At 37.5% G+C, this 17,142-nt stretch overlaps 1 protein-coding gene across 1 annotated transcript in view; it reads left to right on the plus strand.

The window, feature by feature from the left end:
• The window catches only part of LOC145774289 (transcriptional protein SWT1-like), a 28,878-nt gene extending 12,078 nt beyond the window's left edge, over positions 1–16,800 (plus strand). The window contains exons 5-16 of the mRNA XM_082585492.1: positions 2,330–2,400; positions 2,556–2,620; positions 3,941–4,079; positions 8,055–8,167; positions 8,934–9,182; positions 9,749–9,892; positions 10,638–10,753; positions 11,077–11,149; positions 11,572–11,681; positions 12,346–12,551; positions 13,041–13,157; positions 13,821–16,800. Of these exons, the coding sequence (XP_082441618.1) occupies positions 2,330–2,400; positions 2,556–2,620; positions 3,941–4,079; positions 8,055–8,167; positions 8,934–9,182; positions 9,749–9,892; positions 10,638–10,753; positions 11,077–11,149; positions 11,572–11,681; positions 12,346–12,551; positions 13,041–13,157; positions 13,821–13,986 (1,569 nt within the window). The 3' untranslated portion in view covers positions 13,987–16,800. The remainder of the gene's footprint in view (positions 1–2,329; positions 2,401–2,555; positions 2,621–3,940; positions 4,080–8,054; positions 8,168–8,933; positions 9,183–9,748; positions 9,893–10,637; positions 10,754–11,076; positions 11,150–11,571; positions 11,682–12,345; positions 12,552–13,040; positions 13,158–13,820) is intronic.
• Positions 16,801–17,142: the final 342 nt, after the last annotated feature.

Raw genomic sequence — 17,142 nt, forward strand, 5'->3', positions numbered from 1 at the left:
GGAAATTAAATCACAAACTGATAGAACCAGCTTACTAAAAACAACCAAGTTACATGGTTTTTTTTAAATTTTTAGCAACGTAAAAACGATGCAAAATTATACATTTTTGCTACCTGGGTAGTTTTGGCATGGCAAAAGCTTCTCAACCAAACGACAAGCGCCTTTAGGTTGCACATTAATTGTCGAATAGTTTTTGTACGACTACACAAATGACTTGGTTTACATCTTCAGCTCTCGAAATTAGCTTCCATCTACGACGGCAAAAACATTGCCGTCGCTAAATCAACAAACCTTGGATTGCGGCGGCAATTGCCGTATGCTTTAATCAAACGAAATTTTATGCGCTTCTTCATCGTGCGTCACCCGGCGGTAGCCCAGAGCATCAGGCAAGCTATTTTATGCGCTGACAATGCTCTTGTGAACTGTAAAAAGTTTGCAACCTTATAAATACTGGCTTAATTGTTACGCAAAAGTTATTCTTTCATCGAATGCTTATTTTTTACCGGTGTCGTTGCGAATATAAAAAGTGGTACAAAATTGGATAAATGGTTCTTCGGCAGTAAAGAAAAGTAATGCTTCCGATCATATGGCATCGCGCGTTCATGAACGGGCAGTATTGCGTCTTCAAGTATTCCAGTGACGACGCGACAACCTCATCCTCCGATACAGCATCCGATGATTCCGATTCCGACTAGTTCTTTATCCAACAGACTTTGTGTTGCTCGCAGTATCCTAATTGTGCCGAAATTATGTTAGTGTACCGGTACTGTATACGTAAATCGAGGCAGTCTTCTCGCAGGGAGCTATTGATTTGTTACCGGTACCTGATTGAGCGATTAACGTTATTTCATGATAATTCAACGTCGCTAGATGTCGAATTAATGTAAAACAAACGTAACTTTCTTATTGGGCATTGTTGTTACGCGATATTACCCGCCGGGAAAATTAAATCCATTTGTGCTGAATCGAACGTTGAATCAACTCAAAATTAACTTATTTTTTTCCCTCCAATAAGTTATTTAATGTGAATCACCATAACAGCGTGCGTATCGCGTTGCTCGCTTTATCGCTACTTTTGGTATTATTACATCACAACAAATCAAATAGTGCGGTCGTGATAGACTATTCGATTATTTTTTTCTCTTCTCGTTTGACATGTTTTGGTACAATTTTTTCGTAATAAACGTTCACAGCAATTGCCGAGGCAATTTCAACTTTTGCCGTTTGGCCTCGTGAACGTTTTTGCGAAGTAAAGATATGCTAATTTTGAAGACTGTGTAAGTGTTCACATCAAGTAAAATAGTCCGAGGTTAGGTCTTGGTGCGATGTTTCTGCTGATTAAACTCCCGCTGCTAGTAAATCAAACAGGAAGAAATTTTGAACAATTTTTGTCCGAAGTAATGCTGATTTTGCGACGGCATTTTTATTGCGTAGCAGAATGGCCATTATGACGTTTGCGGCGGCAATTGCCGTGTGCCGCCGCTAATTTCGAGAACTGCATCTTATTATCAATTATTATGATAGCCTATTTGGAGAGTTTGCGCAAACCCTTTATTAATTTTTCAGAAACCTCAATTATGATGTAATGCTTTGTCCCTCATACCCCAGTCCTCAATCACGGTGGCCTTTCATTAGTAAAACCTACTATTATGAATATTATGACACAACAATGCGGTTGAGATTGGGTTCTTGAATCTTCAATAAATTATGCCAATTCAAAGCTTTTTTTGATAGTTTTATGCAAATAAGGTAAAACTTAGCATTTGATATAATTCCTTGCGAATCCCAAAAAATCGCTTCTTTTTGTAACACTAAAGTATCGGCAAAAATATCGGTTTCGGCCTAAAAAAGTTATATCGGTATCGGCCAAAATCTTGGTATCGGTAGTTCGGTACATCTCTATTTTTACATTAATTAGTCATTTTTCAACCATTCTCAAATTGTGACAAATTATTGATTGGCTGAAGAATTGTTATTGTTAAACTGCAAAAAGAAACACTTTTGTTGCATTAAACTAGCTTGAAAGCCACCAATATGGTTCTAAAAAGTTAATTTAAATTTTAAACATAAGTTTATCATTTGCTATTGAGAAGTAGTGTTATCAGTAACTAGTCCTTCCATTTGAATGCCTAATAATCTTAATGTATATATAATATTGAAGTAACCTTTGATCTGCCAAGCCTAAGTATCAACTAACTATAATGTGTCTTAGCTATATTACTACTTTTCACTATTTCAGTTTTCTAAAGCTTAATATATCAAACCACTTTGTTGTAAACTATGCTGGGTCAGCATTGGACAATATCAACTACCTTGTTTTTCAAAACAGGAGTTGGATCACTTGAAGACAAAGACCACCACTGCGGGGAAAGCAAGACAAGCTGTAGCGTTTTTAAATAGGTACCGGTACAGCGAAAAACTGTGGATAAATTTGAATGTTATTTTTAATTATACATATTTTTTAACTTTTCGATACAGGTTTTTCAACTTTGGTCTATTTTTGTTTTGGGAATAACAAATTTGAACTCTTTGCCATCATTGAAATTGTTTTTCAGACACTTTTGTTCCAAAAAGCCAGGTATTAGGGGGCAAACCATAATGGAGGCTGCCTCGCTTGTTGGTAAGTGAAGAAAAATTTATTCAAAAATCTTTTAAACAAATAGTGACCTGCTTTCACGTGTGAACTTACGTGCATCAAAACCATCACGAGATTTCACAACATTTTGTGATCTGCAGGGATAATTACGTTTCTAGATATGCAATAAAATAACTTATATTATACATATTGAAGCACACCTTTGCTGTATTCCAGGCTTGTATTTATGATTGAAGGTGCTTTCATGTGCCATTTCAATTTAATTTTGTTGGTAATTCAAAATTACTATTTCTTAAATAAGTGGATTCACTAAAAGCAGGAAAAACCAGAAAAAAAGTGTTACAAAAGAAGAATTGCAGTCAAACTTCGATAGGCTACTATGCCACCCTTTGTGACCGAGAGAAAGTGGCATATTAGCAAGAGTTTGTAAAAACAGTCTTGTGACGTGACAATGGAATGCCACGCAGTGTTGTACGATTATAACCGTACGAGGAAATCCAGTCTGAGTCAGACGTTGTTAATCTGCTCGAGATCGGGGAAGCGCTGCCTGCCGAGAAAAAGATGCACGAGAACGAGGAGATCGAGCTGTCTGACTTTTTTGAAGCTGATGAGCGCCTCGAGACTGGTGAGTCTTTCACACTGGATGAGATTGCGAAAGAGATGTTGCACAGCGAGGAGCCAATTGAAAGCGAAGATGAGATAATTGTTGAGGAGGAAATCGTTTCGTTGGAGGAAGCGCAGCGGGCGTGGAGCACTGTCCGGAAGTTCATGCAGCAGAGAAGCGGGAAGCCCAGTGCGATGCAAGCATGCGATCGGCTAGACGACGAGGTGCACAAAATCCGCCGAAAGAAAATGCGCCAGCTGACGATTCCTCAGAGTTTTGGGCTGAGCAACAGAAGACAGCTTGAGAGACCACATTACATGCACGTACATAATATTACATATACTAATGTCGTTTTACAGCAGTTTAATCGTTTCGTTTGTTGTTTCGTTAATACAGTAATACTGTACTCTCATGTCATGTGGCATACTAGCGAGGGTAAGGGGTGGCATAGTAAATATATTTTCTATTGAATTTAGTTGGTGACGATCAAAAGTGGTATAGTAGCGAGAGTGGCATAATAGCAAGGAGCAAGGTGGCATAGTATCAATTTTTGACTGTATTGTTTAATGTTTATTCACAAGCATTCTTATATTCTGCCAGGCTACAAATGCAGTCAATGGCAATAATGGGTGAAGACAAGAGAAGCTAAAAAGCCGTCTTTTTTTGAATTTTTTTAACTTGTTTAGACATGAAATAAAATATATATATACTTGCTGGATTATGATCTTGTCACATCACAGAAGGCCTCAATGTTGAGATGAATGATGACAGGATATTGCAGTGTTGCTTCTTCTTTAGTCATTTGCCTGGAAGTCATCGAACTATTCTCTTCAGCAAAGACAATAACCTATGCAACAAGGCCATGGCCAATCATTTCAAGTAAGCTTCAGAGATTATTCCTTCAAGTCACAGTGTTGTGACCGTGTCAAACCTTTTACACTTAGTATATCATTTTGGTCTCTAACAAGCTTTTGGGTCATTCCATTATAATTCAACCAATTTTAAGAAAATTGAAAACCCTCACCTCTCAGATTTTTTTATTTTTGGATATTTTGAAGACACAAAGAAATGATTGAAGACGTACGGTATATTTCAGATTTTTTCTCTATTTCGTTTAATTTTTGAGTAATCGCGTATTTAAAATTTGCATTTTGGCCACTAGTGGCGCTATTGCGCAATTCAGTGTTTTACAAAATTGGCCTAAAATCTACATTTCTGACTCAAATTTTCTAAACAAAATGTCTAATTGTATGTTTTTGGGGCCAAGGATTTCAAAAATGAGATCAAAAACACCAAACAATGCTTAGTTTTCTGTGTAAGGGGTCTTGAATATAAATTGGGGTACCCAACTTCACATGATCCCAATTTGCTCATGATTCAACATTTTTTTCCCTGGCAACTTGCATTAGGCTTATAAATGCCTGATCTCACTGGGACTAAAATATCTTTTAAGAATGTTTTTTATACAATGAGGAATTTCACTTTTAACATTGCCCCTATTATTGATACTTTTAGATAATTGTGCATATCACATCACTTTCAAAGTGCCACTTCGTTATGTATGCATTGCATCTGTACTTTGATGATTATAATGAGCTTGGATGACAATATATTGTTACAGTCTACAGTACTACACATGTATAGAACAAGATGGATGCTAATAGTTGAAAACACCAGTGAATAGTATCAAACTCACATTAGAATAACAAAATATTGAGCAAAGCACTGCAAAAAACTGAAAAGATTACAGCCAACATTTAGAAAATTCCAGCAAATATAAATCTATCACTTATTCATGGTAACAAATGCATGATACTAAAATATTATTTTAAACCTTTAAAAATTGCTTTTTTATTACCACTTTTCGCGCTCTTAACACTACCGGTGCTGTATTTTATGTTGCAATTACAATATTATATGGGTAAGACTTCTTAGTAGCCTACACATGATGTTGATTTCTTAAAAATCTAACTCCGGTTGAACTTGATTTGATGAGATTTAGAACACTGAGTCCTATTTTTTAATATACATCTATGATCTATCCTTGATGTGGGTTATCCAAATTAAATTGAGATGAAGAAAAATGTCAGTGGGTGGAATTCCCAAGAGATGTTCACAATGATAAACAATAATTGAGCACGTGGAAAACAGCGTCTCACTTTCCTCAATATTCATTAATCACTTTCACGTTAAAACTGCAACTACTGTTAATTCAGTTAAATACCGGGATAAATGGAAAGAACTGTGCATGAACGCCTAAGCCTGGAACAGGCATGGTACTCAAAGAAGAAGAATGCATTAAGTACCGTGCCGTACGTTAATCAAAACAACGTTTCCGACCTGGAGATCAAAATAAAGGCCTTCCAGAAAACATATTAGTGTTTGCTCAATGCAATAAGATCTTCAGCTGCCAAACTATAACTTCTACCTGACCCTGATGTCAAGGATAATGGTTGCAGCACTCGAATAATGTTGTTTGTGGGTACCCAGCAAACTTTGTCTCTTGTCGGCCAGTGGAAAGTTGTTCTAGGGCCATGTGGAGCCATAAATTTAACTTTGTAGATTTACAGCCAAGCGATGAGCCTCTTGATGTGTCTGATTCCAGTGATGACGCGACAACCTCATCCTCCGATACAGCATCTGATGATTCCGATTCTGACAGCTAGTTCTTTATCAAGTAGACTTTGTGTTGCTCGCAGTATCCCAATTGTGCCGACACTATGTTAGTGCATACGTAAATTGAGGCAATCTTCTCGCAGAGAGCTTTTAATTTGTTACTGGTACCTAGTTGAGCAATTAACGTTATTTTATGATAATCCAACGTCGCTAGACGTCGAATTAATGTAAAACAAACATAAATTTCTTTTTGGGCATTGCATTATTGTTACGCAATATAACCCGCCGGGAAAATTAATTCGACTTGTGCCGACTCAAACGTTGAATCAACCCAAAATTAATTTACTTTTCCTCCCCGTGAGTTATTCAACGTGAATTATCGTAAACAGCGTGCGTATCGCGTTGCTCGCTTTATCGCTGCTTTTGGCATTATTACATCACAACAAATCAAACAGTGCGGTCGTGATGGACTATAGTATATTTTTCGCTTTTCGTTTTACATGTTTTGGTACAATTTTTTTTCGTAATAAACGTTCAAAGCAATTGCCGAGGCAATTTCAACTTTTGCCGTTTGGCCTGGGCAACGTTTTTGTAAGGGTTTGCAGTTACGAGTTAGGGCTGTGATAGTTAAAACATCGAACAAAATTGAAATAAATATGAATATTGAAAAGATATCGTATCGAAAATTTTAATTCGATATATCGCTCAACACTACTGCCACCAAGATGAGATCCCGTTTGACAAGTGAACATTTAAAAAGCCTAAATTTGTTACACTGCAATAAGCAATTTTGTGATGTTCATTGTTTTTGTGAAATCATTAAAATGTGTTGATGGTAAAAACGGTCGATTATTCTAGAATAGATATCTGTATTCTATATTCGGTTTCAGTATTCTAGAATATTCTAGAATAGCTAATTATTCTATTTTGCCCATCCCTACTTGGATTGGCATTTTGGCAAAACTGAAGAAATTCTGGCATATCCCTTACAATGCGCACAAGTGTCCTTCGGTCAGTTGATTCCCACTGCTGAAACGCGATTTCTTGATCAATTTTGTCAGAAATTAATTCTTGCAAAAACAAAAAAAGATTTGGAAAACCTGGACAATTTGGACAACGATGCACCATGCACAGTTTGCTTTGTACGTTACACACTAGCTTGGTCACGAACTCTTTGTATTCCAAATTAAGTGCATTACAAGCAAGAATTGCATTTTAATGGATCGCACAAACACATACATTATGACTACCAGAAGATCCAAGTGCTGTGTAACACACCATTAGGTCGCAATGAGCAAAATTTGGGAAATAGGAAGGAAAGTGTATGTTGTTATCATAACTCCTTTACTTCCAACAAAGCATGAGAGTTTGATAAATGATAAGATAAAGTTTATAGTTTTCTTATCACAATAAGGTTTGTCCTCCTTCTGGAATAGTTTTGTATCAACTCTAGCACAAAGTTATGAATTTACCAAACTCCTTCAGAGACTTATGTATATGCGGTTATCAGGTATTTATAAAACATTGAAACATTAATATCTCAAAAAGTAGAGCCAATTCTGAAATTGAGGCAACATTTCGATTCAGCGCCCTAAACATATCCTAAACAGTTGAAACATCTTCGGCATCAGAATTTTGTTTGGCAAAAATGCAAATTTTAAATATGCGATTACTCAAAAACCAAGTAAGATAGAGAAAAACGTTAAAATACATTCTTGATCATTTCTTTGTGTCTTCAAAATATGAAAAAACAAGAAAAATCTGAGAGGTGAAGGTGTTCACCATTGGTTAAATTGTAATGGAATGACTCTTTTGAGTTTTGTCGCTTCTGCTTTTTTCTAGACCCTGGTAGATTGTAAGTATTATTTTTCGTTTTGTTGGCCAGACATAACAATAATCTGAACAAAATTAAACTTTATTGCTTTATTGATTTTTTTTTTTTATCACGTGAAAGTTGAATGTTATTCATAAATCTTAAGTTATTAAAATAGTGTATCTGACCGAGTTCGACACCCACTGAAAACACACAACCGAGTCTTAGGAAAACACACAAACACTTGAAAGTGAACACAATTTAATGCTATTCTTATGAAGTAAAAAAAATAAATCAAAATTTCTTACCAGATTTTACTTTTCAAAAGTGGTTGGCATTTTCTTATTTATACTGTCGAACGTTTTTACTGTGTGGTTTTTAGTGTAGTCCATTAGACTTACTTACCAGATACAATTTACTTTTAGGTCATTTTCTACATTTGAAGCGCTTGTGGAAGGGATCACCGATTTGTGCCAAAGCAATGAACCTTCCTACGATATTAAGCAAACGAGCGTGATTAACTGCGGTAGAATAGAAAGTAAGTACATCTGTAAGATGTAGCCTGCAATGCGCATAACTCAGAATATGCTTATTATACAAAACTTTATGTGGTCTGTGACATAATCGTCAACGTACTCTGGTGCAAAAATGTTTAGTTTAAAGAATCCGTCCATTTTCAGCTTTACCTAATCAAAGCGAAAGGATGGTTTACCTTTCATCTTTTTACAGTTTTCTCTTGTTTTCATTATATTTCTGCATTTTTTTCTTCTTTTTTCCAACACAGACTGCAGCGACTCCATTGCGTAACCTCCCCTTGCTGTTTCTTTATTTGCCTCAATGTTTATGTGATGTTTTGCCGGCTAGTCATTAACGAGAACGCCTGCACAACCCTCAAAAGGTCGGCGGTTTGACACCATTCTTCTGTAAAACGGCAAGACACTTTGTGGCATGCTAAAGTAATAGAAGAAGCTGAATCCACACTCCCTTTGCTCTTTCTGTTGTCTGTTGTGTTACATGTGTCATCGCAGTGTATTGTCTGTTGTCGTGATGGTGCAACATCAACACTATTATTATCCTGACAACTTACGGTTTCCTGTCCAGCACCCTTTCCGATAGTGCTGTTTCCTGTATATCCAAATGCTTTCCAACCTATTTTCCATCATATCTTGTCGATTTCACGTTTACAGTTCTACTAAGACAATTCAAATAACGTTGATTAATACGTCATGTGTGCTGTGAAATTTTTTCTGCACATTTAGTTCAACAATAGTTGTTTTACCACTTACAGCTTCTAATTTTTCTAGATGATTCTAGCAACAGTTCTGACTTCGATCAACATAACCGTGGTCTTGAGACATCACAGTCGCACCAGACTGTTTTAACTCAACCCAACACCCAAGAGGAAATTAATTCCAGACTAGATTCTATGGATTCAGCACAAGAGCTAACAAAGACTGCACTGAGTGCTATTCTAGAAACAGAAATGAAAAAAGCTTACGGGGAAGACCTTTGGCTTGAAATAATCATAAGAAAACCACCTTGGACTTTGATGGGTATGTTGATACAAACTATTATACACTGTAATTGTTACCAAAGTATTTTTTGCTTTGATAGCTTCGATCTTCTTTAGTATGAGAAGTTCTTTCTGTAAATTACGTTGCATTGGGGTACAGTGGAGTACGACTTAAAGAAGGTGTCCGGGCATTACTCGAGCATTCTCTTGATGGCTTCGATTAAATACACAAACAATAGAAGATAGCCAGATGTGATTGATTGTTATTTTAAGATGAAAGGGATAAAATGGTAATCAACGAAACACATCGTTTGTTAGAAGCCAAGAAAGCGTGGAGGAGTTCTTTGTCTGTTCAGGCTGTACATCTCACATTAACCTAAGGATTTATATTTAAAATTGTGAGTGCAGTTTAGGACATCGATTTCTTTCCGAACAGCCCAGAAAGCAAAATCCGTCATTTTCACATTGATTCAACTTCTGCAGACGTTGAACCAATGTAAAAATGACAAATTTTGCTGCCTAGGATACAGGAGTATTGATGGTTTCTGCATCGGATGCCACAAAAAGTGGATCGTAATAATGGTGCTGATAGCTCATTCTTTTCAGACGTTCTGCAGTGCATAAAAAAGCACTGGATTGCTGTGTTTAGCATGGCGGGAATGGATAGGTTGTTGTCTGCACATGTCGACAATCTCATCAAAGATTTGCCGTGTTTTGTGTCTCGCTCGCTGCCCGAGAAACGAAACAAAGGTAAAGAATTAACATGGCTCACGATTTTTAAAAAACGTGTCTTCATAACTTGAAACAATAGTTTCTAATATTGTCGAAAATATTTTTCGTTCATGCCGTTTCTACATGTCAGTTGAAGTTCGTGACACACTAAAGGAGTCTTATTATCCCCATTTCATCTCCCTAGTATCACTACGTATAGTGCGTAACGAAAGACAAAGGGGTTTATATTTCTAATTGTCCAGGGTCTTTTGATTTCTTTGTCCACCTCGATACGTCAGCGAATAAACTTCTGGTTTTCTAAGCAACAAAATGACAACATAAAATAATCCTGGTTCAATTCTCAATGTGTGCGCTTCAGCTACGAACCCAAGGACAGCTTGTTATTTAGTGGCTGAAAATTTTCAGGGACAACAACAAGTGAATACTTTCTTATGTTCATCTCGGTAAGCGCGCTTCTTTCAGTAACCCAACGCTTCAACAAGTATGCGAAGCTACATCAATTAAGCTTCCAAAGATGTCTTTAGAGCACGAGGATAAATATATACACAGTCCGTGAGCTTCAGTACACTTATGTCTGAAGCATTTCCTGGCTGAACTGGCAACCCCTTATAAACCATCATTTTTAGACACCTCGGCATCGTTTATGTTTGATTGCAAAAGTACGTACACATTGTGATATGATCACAATACCTGTAGGCTGTAGAGTGTAGATAGGGGGAGTCTTTCATGCAGCACATTATCAAGTACTTTCTGCATTGACCAGACCGTGTTGAAAAACGAAGTCGTGATTTCGTGTGCTCGTCGCTGGTGTTAGTATCGGGAATGGGGAAACACCATATGCACAATCCGCTTGTCAAAGATTCAATTTCAAAATTAAAGGTTTGTCACTCAGAGATCGGGTGTGCCTCTTGCACACGTGCTTTCAATAGTTTTTTTTTACAAACAAAAATAAACGTACCGGTATTCGCTATAATATCGAATGAACACTGAACAGGAAATAATGAATCTTCTATTTCAACACCGACTGTGGAATAGTGATGCCCGTAGTCCACTAATATTTCATAAACCATTGTAGCGAAGACGTTGGAAAAGAAGTGTAAAGAGGCTTTTAGCCTAAATTTAAAAAAACCTGGGTAAATTTGTTAGAACTTTTTTCCTAAAGCCTAAACTGTGAACCTTTTAACAACAAACCTTGGTTTTAGAAACTCGTCAAAATTGTAAACAGCGAGTCATCCACCGAGCAAGAAGAAAGTAGTACAAGGATTGGTCCGATTGGTGAGTAGTAGAACCGGACTTACGGGTGTACAGATATCACTTATACCACACAAATAGAATCATTCCTTCTGAGCATGTGATATATACCAATCGTCAAAATAAAGACATGTGGAAATAACTCGACACTTACACGCATCTTGCCAACTTCCATATTCACTTATGCTCCCAAACGTTCGTTGCGATATGTTTCTAAGTTTGATTTTCACTGTTTATCCTTGTTAGCAAGAACTTCCCATTATACATCGTTTTAACGTCGTGAGACGTAGAAATCCGTTATGTTTACATTGATTTCAACGATGTGCTTAGATTGTTTTGACACCAACTTCCTCCTTTGAGAGGGAGTGATGCTTTGCAAACACCCAGAAAACTCGTTTTCTTTATAATTTCTAACGATGTGCAATGTGCATGCAACTTTCCTTCAGTGCCTGACAATGACGAAAACACAATGGACAGTCAAGACACGTTAAACGTAGAAATCGCTGAAGACTCCACCGATGAAAGCCGCGCCTTGTTTTGGCAAATACTCGACAAAGTAGGTACACTTCACAGTACGTCAGTGTACTTCATAATCAAGCTTAAGAACATGACTTCTAAAACTACGGATCCTCAACCGGGTACATAAATCGGCGTTTTGGGGTCGTGGAAGATATTAAAAGAGGGCTTATAATATTCTACACTATAGACTGCCCATCAAGGAGTCGCATTCGCATAGGCTTTATTTTCTAAACTGGGGCCATACTGTCAAAAAGTTTAAGAAGCTATGCTTTAGAATTTAAACTTGCTTTCAAATATGGTCTACAAACGTTTCTTATTTACTTGTAGTGGCTCTTTGCCTGTAATCGCCAAGTCAATTTGGATATTATTTTTTTATATGTTGGGACTGACTTAATATTTTTGGTGTAACGTTTAAGTGAATACTGACACACAAAACTCTTGCTCCTTAAAAAGATTGGAGACTATTTAGTTTCATACTGAAGGTTAGCAAAGGGAAAACATGACTCTATGGGTTCGATTCCACAACTGGTCGCTTTTCTGCATTTTTCTAATCTATAATCCTTCCGGCAAGTAAATCACCCCTTATTTACATTGATTCATCGTTTGCAAATGTTGAGTCCATGCAAAAATGATTGATTTGTTCCTAGCTGGGCTGTTTGACGGAGTTGTTGCAAAGAAATCAATTTGTTGATACCTTGCAGATATGGGAATGCATCATCGAGCACTGCGTCGCCATTTTTCGGAGCCTTAATTTCCTTTCTTCGCCTGCATTCAGTTTGGCCCCAGTTGAACTCCAGCATCAACTGTCTTCTCAAGTTACCACTGAAATACCCAGTCCGGTTGTGGCAACTCAAGCGATTCCTTTGTTAATGGACCTGATTGAAGGGTTTCTTAATTCCCTTGAAAGGTAATAACAAAAATAAAATATTGTTTTGTTTTTTTAGAAAGTTGTCAATTCAAGTTGCAATGGCAAAACTATTCTATCCTTTCTAAAAATTTCGTGTTGCTTACACTCTAATGTTCATTGCATTTCTTGTGAAATTCTCTATTTCTCCATTGGGTTAATGTGCATATAAACTGAGAGCCTTCCCCAAACCTTGCATTCTTCATTTTAAGGAGATGTAATAGCGCCTTCAACTTCAAAAACTATTTATCGGCTATGTGGCCAAGAGATGGAATCGTGTGCCTGCCACTCGAAAGGACATTGATTCAGCGTCCATTGAGAGCGCGGTTGCGTCCCGTCCACTTTAGCAAAACACTTAGTGACATAAACAAGACACAAAAATAAGTTGCCTTGTCTTCTCGTCCACATTATCATATCTAACTGCAAAGCATAAACCTTGGCTTGACAAATCACCTGGTAATTGTTGCTGATACAGCTCATCATCTGTACCAGGTTCCTCTCCGGATGCAAAAATTGTTCCGGAAGCCCTGCTCTTCCTGAATGCTTGGACCTGCTTCAGACGTTATGGACAATCACGAGAGCTTTTTCGATGACTACAAGCTTAGAAAAGTGAGATCTTGTACAAAATTGTCAGATTTTTTCCACGTGGATTATGTAGCAACAATGCCGACTCCTAGCACTCGACACCCTCTATAACAATCTGTGTCTGTCACCACAGCAGCCGAGTATGTATCTTTTCTGAATCTACTTATTTGATGAGTGCCGAGCAGGAACAAGATTCGATACCACTGTCAAAAAGTCTTTGGTATGACCCGACAGGGTATCGAACCCATACCTAGTGATTCAGAGGCGGGCACTCTAACTACTGCCTGAGTCGGATTGCAATAATACGTGTCAATGACCAATAAATCCCCAAACAGCAGCAAAATCCGTCATTATTACATTGATTCAACGTAGGCAGACGTTGAATCAATGTAAAAATGATGGATTTTGCTGCTGTCTGGGTATTGACCTAGCAAGTAGGCTACTGTCTTTCAATAACATGAAACAGTAAGTGATAATTTGTAACACACAACACACATGTATCACAAAGTGATAATTTAATGTGATGATCTGCATATATTCTGATGTATTGCCTCGTGTTATTGAACTGAATACCTGGTGAACAGCCTCATTCAAGTACTGGCTTTGGTAATCGATTTGTACAAAGCGTTAACTAAATAGCATGGTTTTGCCATTAGTGTAGCCTAATTATTATCCATCATTTACTAGGATTAAACCGACCACGGTTTACCAATCCTGCGGGGGTGCGGAGGATCAAACAAAGTTATCCACGGGCCACCAGAAGCTACTTGCAGTCGCTAGAATCCTCAAGGAATGTTCATCTGCTGCAACTGCCCACAATATGTGGCCACAAGAGAATCCAGAAGAGATATAGGGATTTGCTTTTTTTATAAGAATGAAGATTTTTATCCTGCGCTATTACTACGACAAATATGCTTTTAGTAATGTACAAAACAGACACTTTCAACACAGCAGTAGGCCTACACAATTGCATGGAATACATTTTTTCAATACTGAGTGCTAAGCTGGAACACGATTCAATGCTGTTTTATAAAGGATGTTTGTACGACTTTGCAGGGTACCTAACCTTAAGTTCACTGATATAGAGGCGGGCACCTCTTCCATTAAGCCACTGAAACGGGTATACGGTTGTTATGTTCTCCATATCGCACTGTGCATTATTTTTGTTTATGTTTTTTTGTGAACGTTCTTGCTACTTTTCAGGTGTTATTTTGACACGTTTTTTTCTCAAACGCTATCTCATTCGCCTACTTGTAGAGGATTACCTCGATCAGGTCACGTGATTGACCAAACAAACTTGAGCTTATAGCTGCTGGTTACTTTTCTTTCCAGCTGCGGACGCTAAAAGCTTTATTCTTCTACACATGCATATAAATTAGGGTGTCCCACTTTTAGGTGACTTTTCAGGAAAATTAAGTTCGGCTCAAATTCTGACTGGATTTTCGTCACTGATTTCAAAAATGACGTTATTTTTTCATTATGACGTCATCTTGATGCGCCAGCTAGCGGATTTTTGCTATTTTGACCTTATCACGAATATGGTAAGAGCTAGAGCGTTGGAACTTGTGTTAAAATGACCGGAAGGGACGATTTCCTATTTGTTGTCAACACAATATGAAACGCTAACTGCAACAGAAAGTGTGTTATTTTAAAAAACATGTTTTTGCTCATTTTTGGACAAAAAAATGAGAAAAACGGCAATTTTGCTTGGGTTTTGCTACAGTTACGCTTTTATTTCGATTGTTAAGCTGCGCCACCATGTTTAACAATTAAGTACAGTGGTAGTAGCTTAACAATAGATGTAGTGACGTTTTTATTTCGATTGTTATGTCATAAACTGTAGATCCTAAAATAAAAATGATGCATTGTTGCATCATTTTTGTTTGGGATATTTTGCACACAAGTAACCCTAAAGCTTAAGTAATCTGAAAATCCGACAAGATTGTAAAGTTTCCATCTCAGCTCTAGCCGCAAATCATTTAAAAGCCAAGTTCTTATGGTTTTCTGAGCACACGAAAGAAGCTAAAGATCCATCTTTTCGGAGCGACCATATATGTCTTCTTGCTCTGGCAGCTCATTTATTGATGAATGTTCCAGGAAATTTGAAACCCCTACTTTTTTATCGTCAAGAAGGCGTGTCCCATGCGCGTTGGATAACAACAGCGAGTGGTTACTTAAGAATGCTGATTTTTCGGTATTGTGTTGAGCCTCAGGATATCCCTAAACTTCAACGTATGGTTTCTTTCATTGTTTGTGTTCATTTGCCAGCAACTTTAGTCATTCATCTTAAACCTTCCGCTGCTGAAGGTCCCTCAATTGTACTGTTGACAAGAGATTTATTACTTGCATATAAATCTGTAGATGAACCAGTATTCAACGCTGTTCTGAAACATTTCGTTAAGCATCTATCCCAATGGTTGAGCCCTAAAAACGTTGCTTTGAGTTCCCACGCTGAAGCTCCGCCTTTTGCTGGTGATGCGGCAAGACAGAAAAATTTTCCAAGAAACGTTGATATCGAGCAGACGCTTTGGAAGCGTGGTAAGTTACGTGATTTTTTCTCCGAAGAAAGTAAGATGGCTCCATGCATTGCATGTTTTTCATCTCCATCAGTGTTTTGGCGTACAGAGCGCTTCATTGTCAGACTGAAAGGCGTTGTGAACGGCTTGATTCGAGATGACCAAGATGATTTGGCCAAAACAGACTTGCGCATTTGTGCTGCTTTGCACAGTACGGTGTGATAAATAATTCCATTGAACTGTGTTGTGTTGTTGAATGGTGGTTTTGTTTGATAGATCTTTGAACTAAATGATCAAGGGTTTAAAGTTACCTAGTATTAGTAATTGCAACATACATGTACAGTAAAAATCAATCCTGAGGTAATCAATTGTAAATACAATACGCTAGACCACTACCACTGTACTTAATTGTTAAACAATGTGGCGCAGCACAGCAACTTAACAATCGAAATAAAAGCAAAACTGCCGTTTTTCTCATTTTTTTGTCCAAAAATGAGCAAAAACATGTTTATTCAAAATAACTCCTTTTCTGTTGCAGTTAGCGTTTCATGTTGTATTGACAACAAATAGGAAATCGTCCCTTCCGGTCATTTTGGCGCAAGTTTGAACGGTCTAGCTCTTGCCATATTCGTGATAAGGCCAAAATAGCAAAAATCCGCTAGCTGGCGCATCAAGATGACGTCATAATGAAAAAATAACGTCATTTTGGAAATCAGTGACGAAAATCCAGTCAGAATTTGACCCGAACCTAATTTTACTAAAAAGTCGCCTAAAAGTGGGACACCCTAATATAAATAGTAGGATTTGGTTTTGGGACTTCTATAATACGTCTTATACTTTACCAAATCACCTTTTTATTGCATCTGTTTTCTATATTCTTCTATCTGTGTCACCTAACGTTTTTCGCAATAACAAATATTAGGGTTACTTCTGCGTTATCCCAGCAAACTTCGTTGTATTTGCATTGATTACACATCTGCTGGCCGATATGAACCCAGACAGCGAATCAATGTAAAAAACGGTTGATTTGCTGTCTGGGAGGTGAAGTTATTTTGATGATTGGAATACAATCATACGATTGTCCTTCATGGCGCATTTATCTTTAACTTCATGAATGCATTTACAAAGTTGCAATAAATTTTATAACAGTTTCTACATTCGTTAATAGACCGGTTTGAGGTGTCATGTAGGCTATAAGAGGATCCTCAGTTGCGTGTAACAGTTGCTACTTTTGAGTTTACTTTGGATGGTTTTCAAAGCGATGAACGGTAGATAGGTGCAATATGTTTTTTTAACAGTAGACTAAACCGGGGAGTATTTTTACATGACCTTGGAAGAAAGGGAATTTGCATTATAAACCATTTTATTTCAAACTTACCTATACGATACCGCAGTATTGTAGAACCGTTAGCTCAGTGGTCACGCGCCCGGATCAAGATCACGCGGCGCTGGTTCGACTCTCGGGGTGTGCGCTTGAGCAACGCATTTTAGGA

The sequence above is a fragment of the Aplidium turbinatum genome, chromosome 7 (assembly GCF_918807975.1).
Source record: "Aplidium turbinatum chromosome 7, kaAplTurb1.1, whole genome shotgun sequence".
NCBI classification, from domain to species: domain Eukaryota; kingdom Metazoa; phylum Chordata; class Ascidiacea; order Aplousobranchia; family Polyclinidae; genus Aplidium; species Aplidium turbinatum.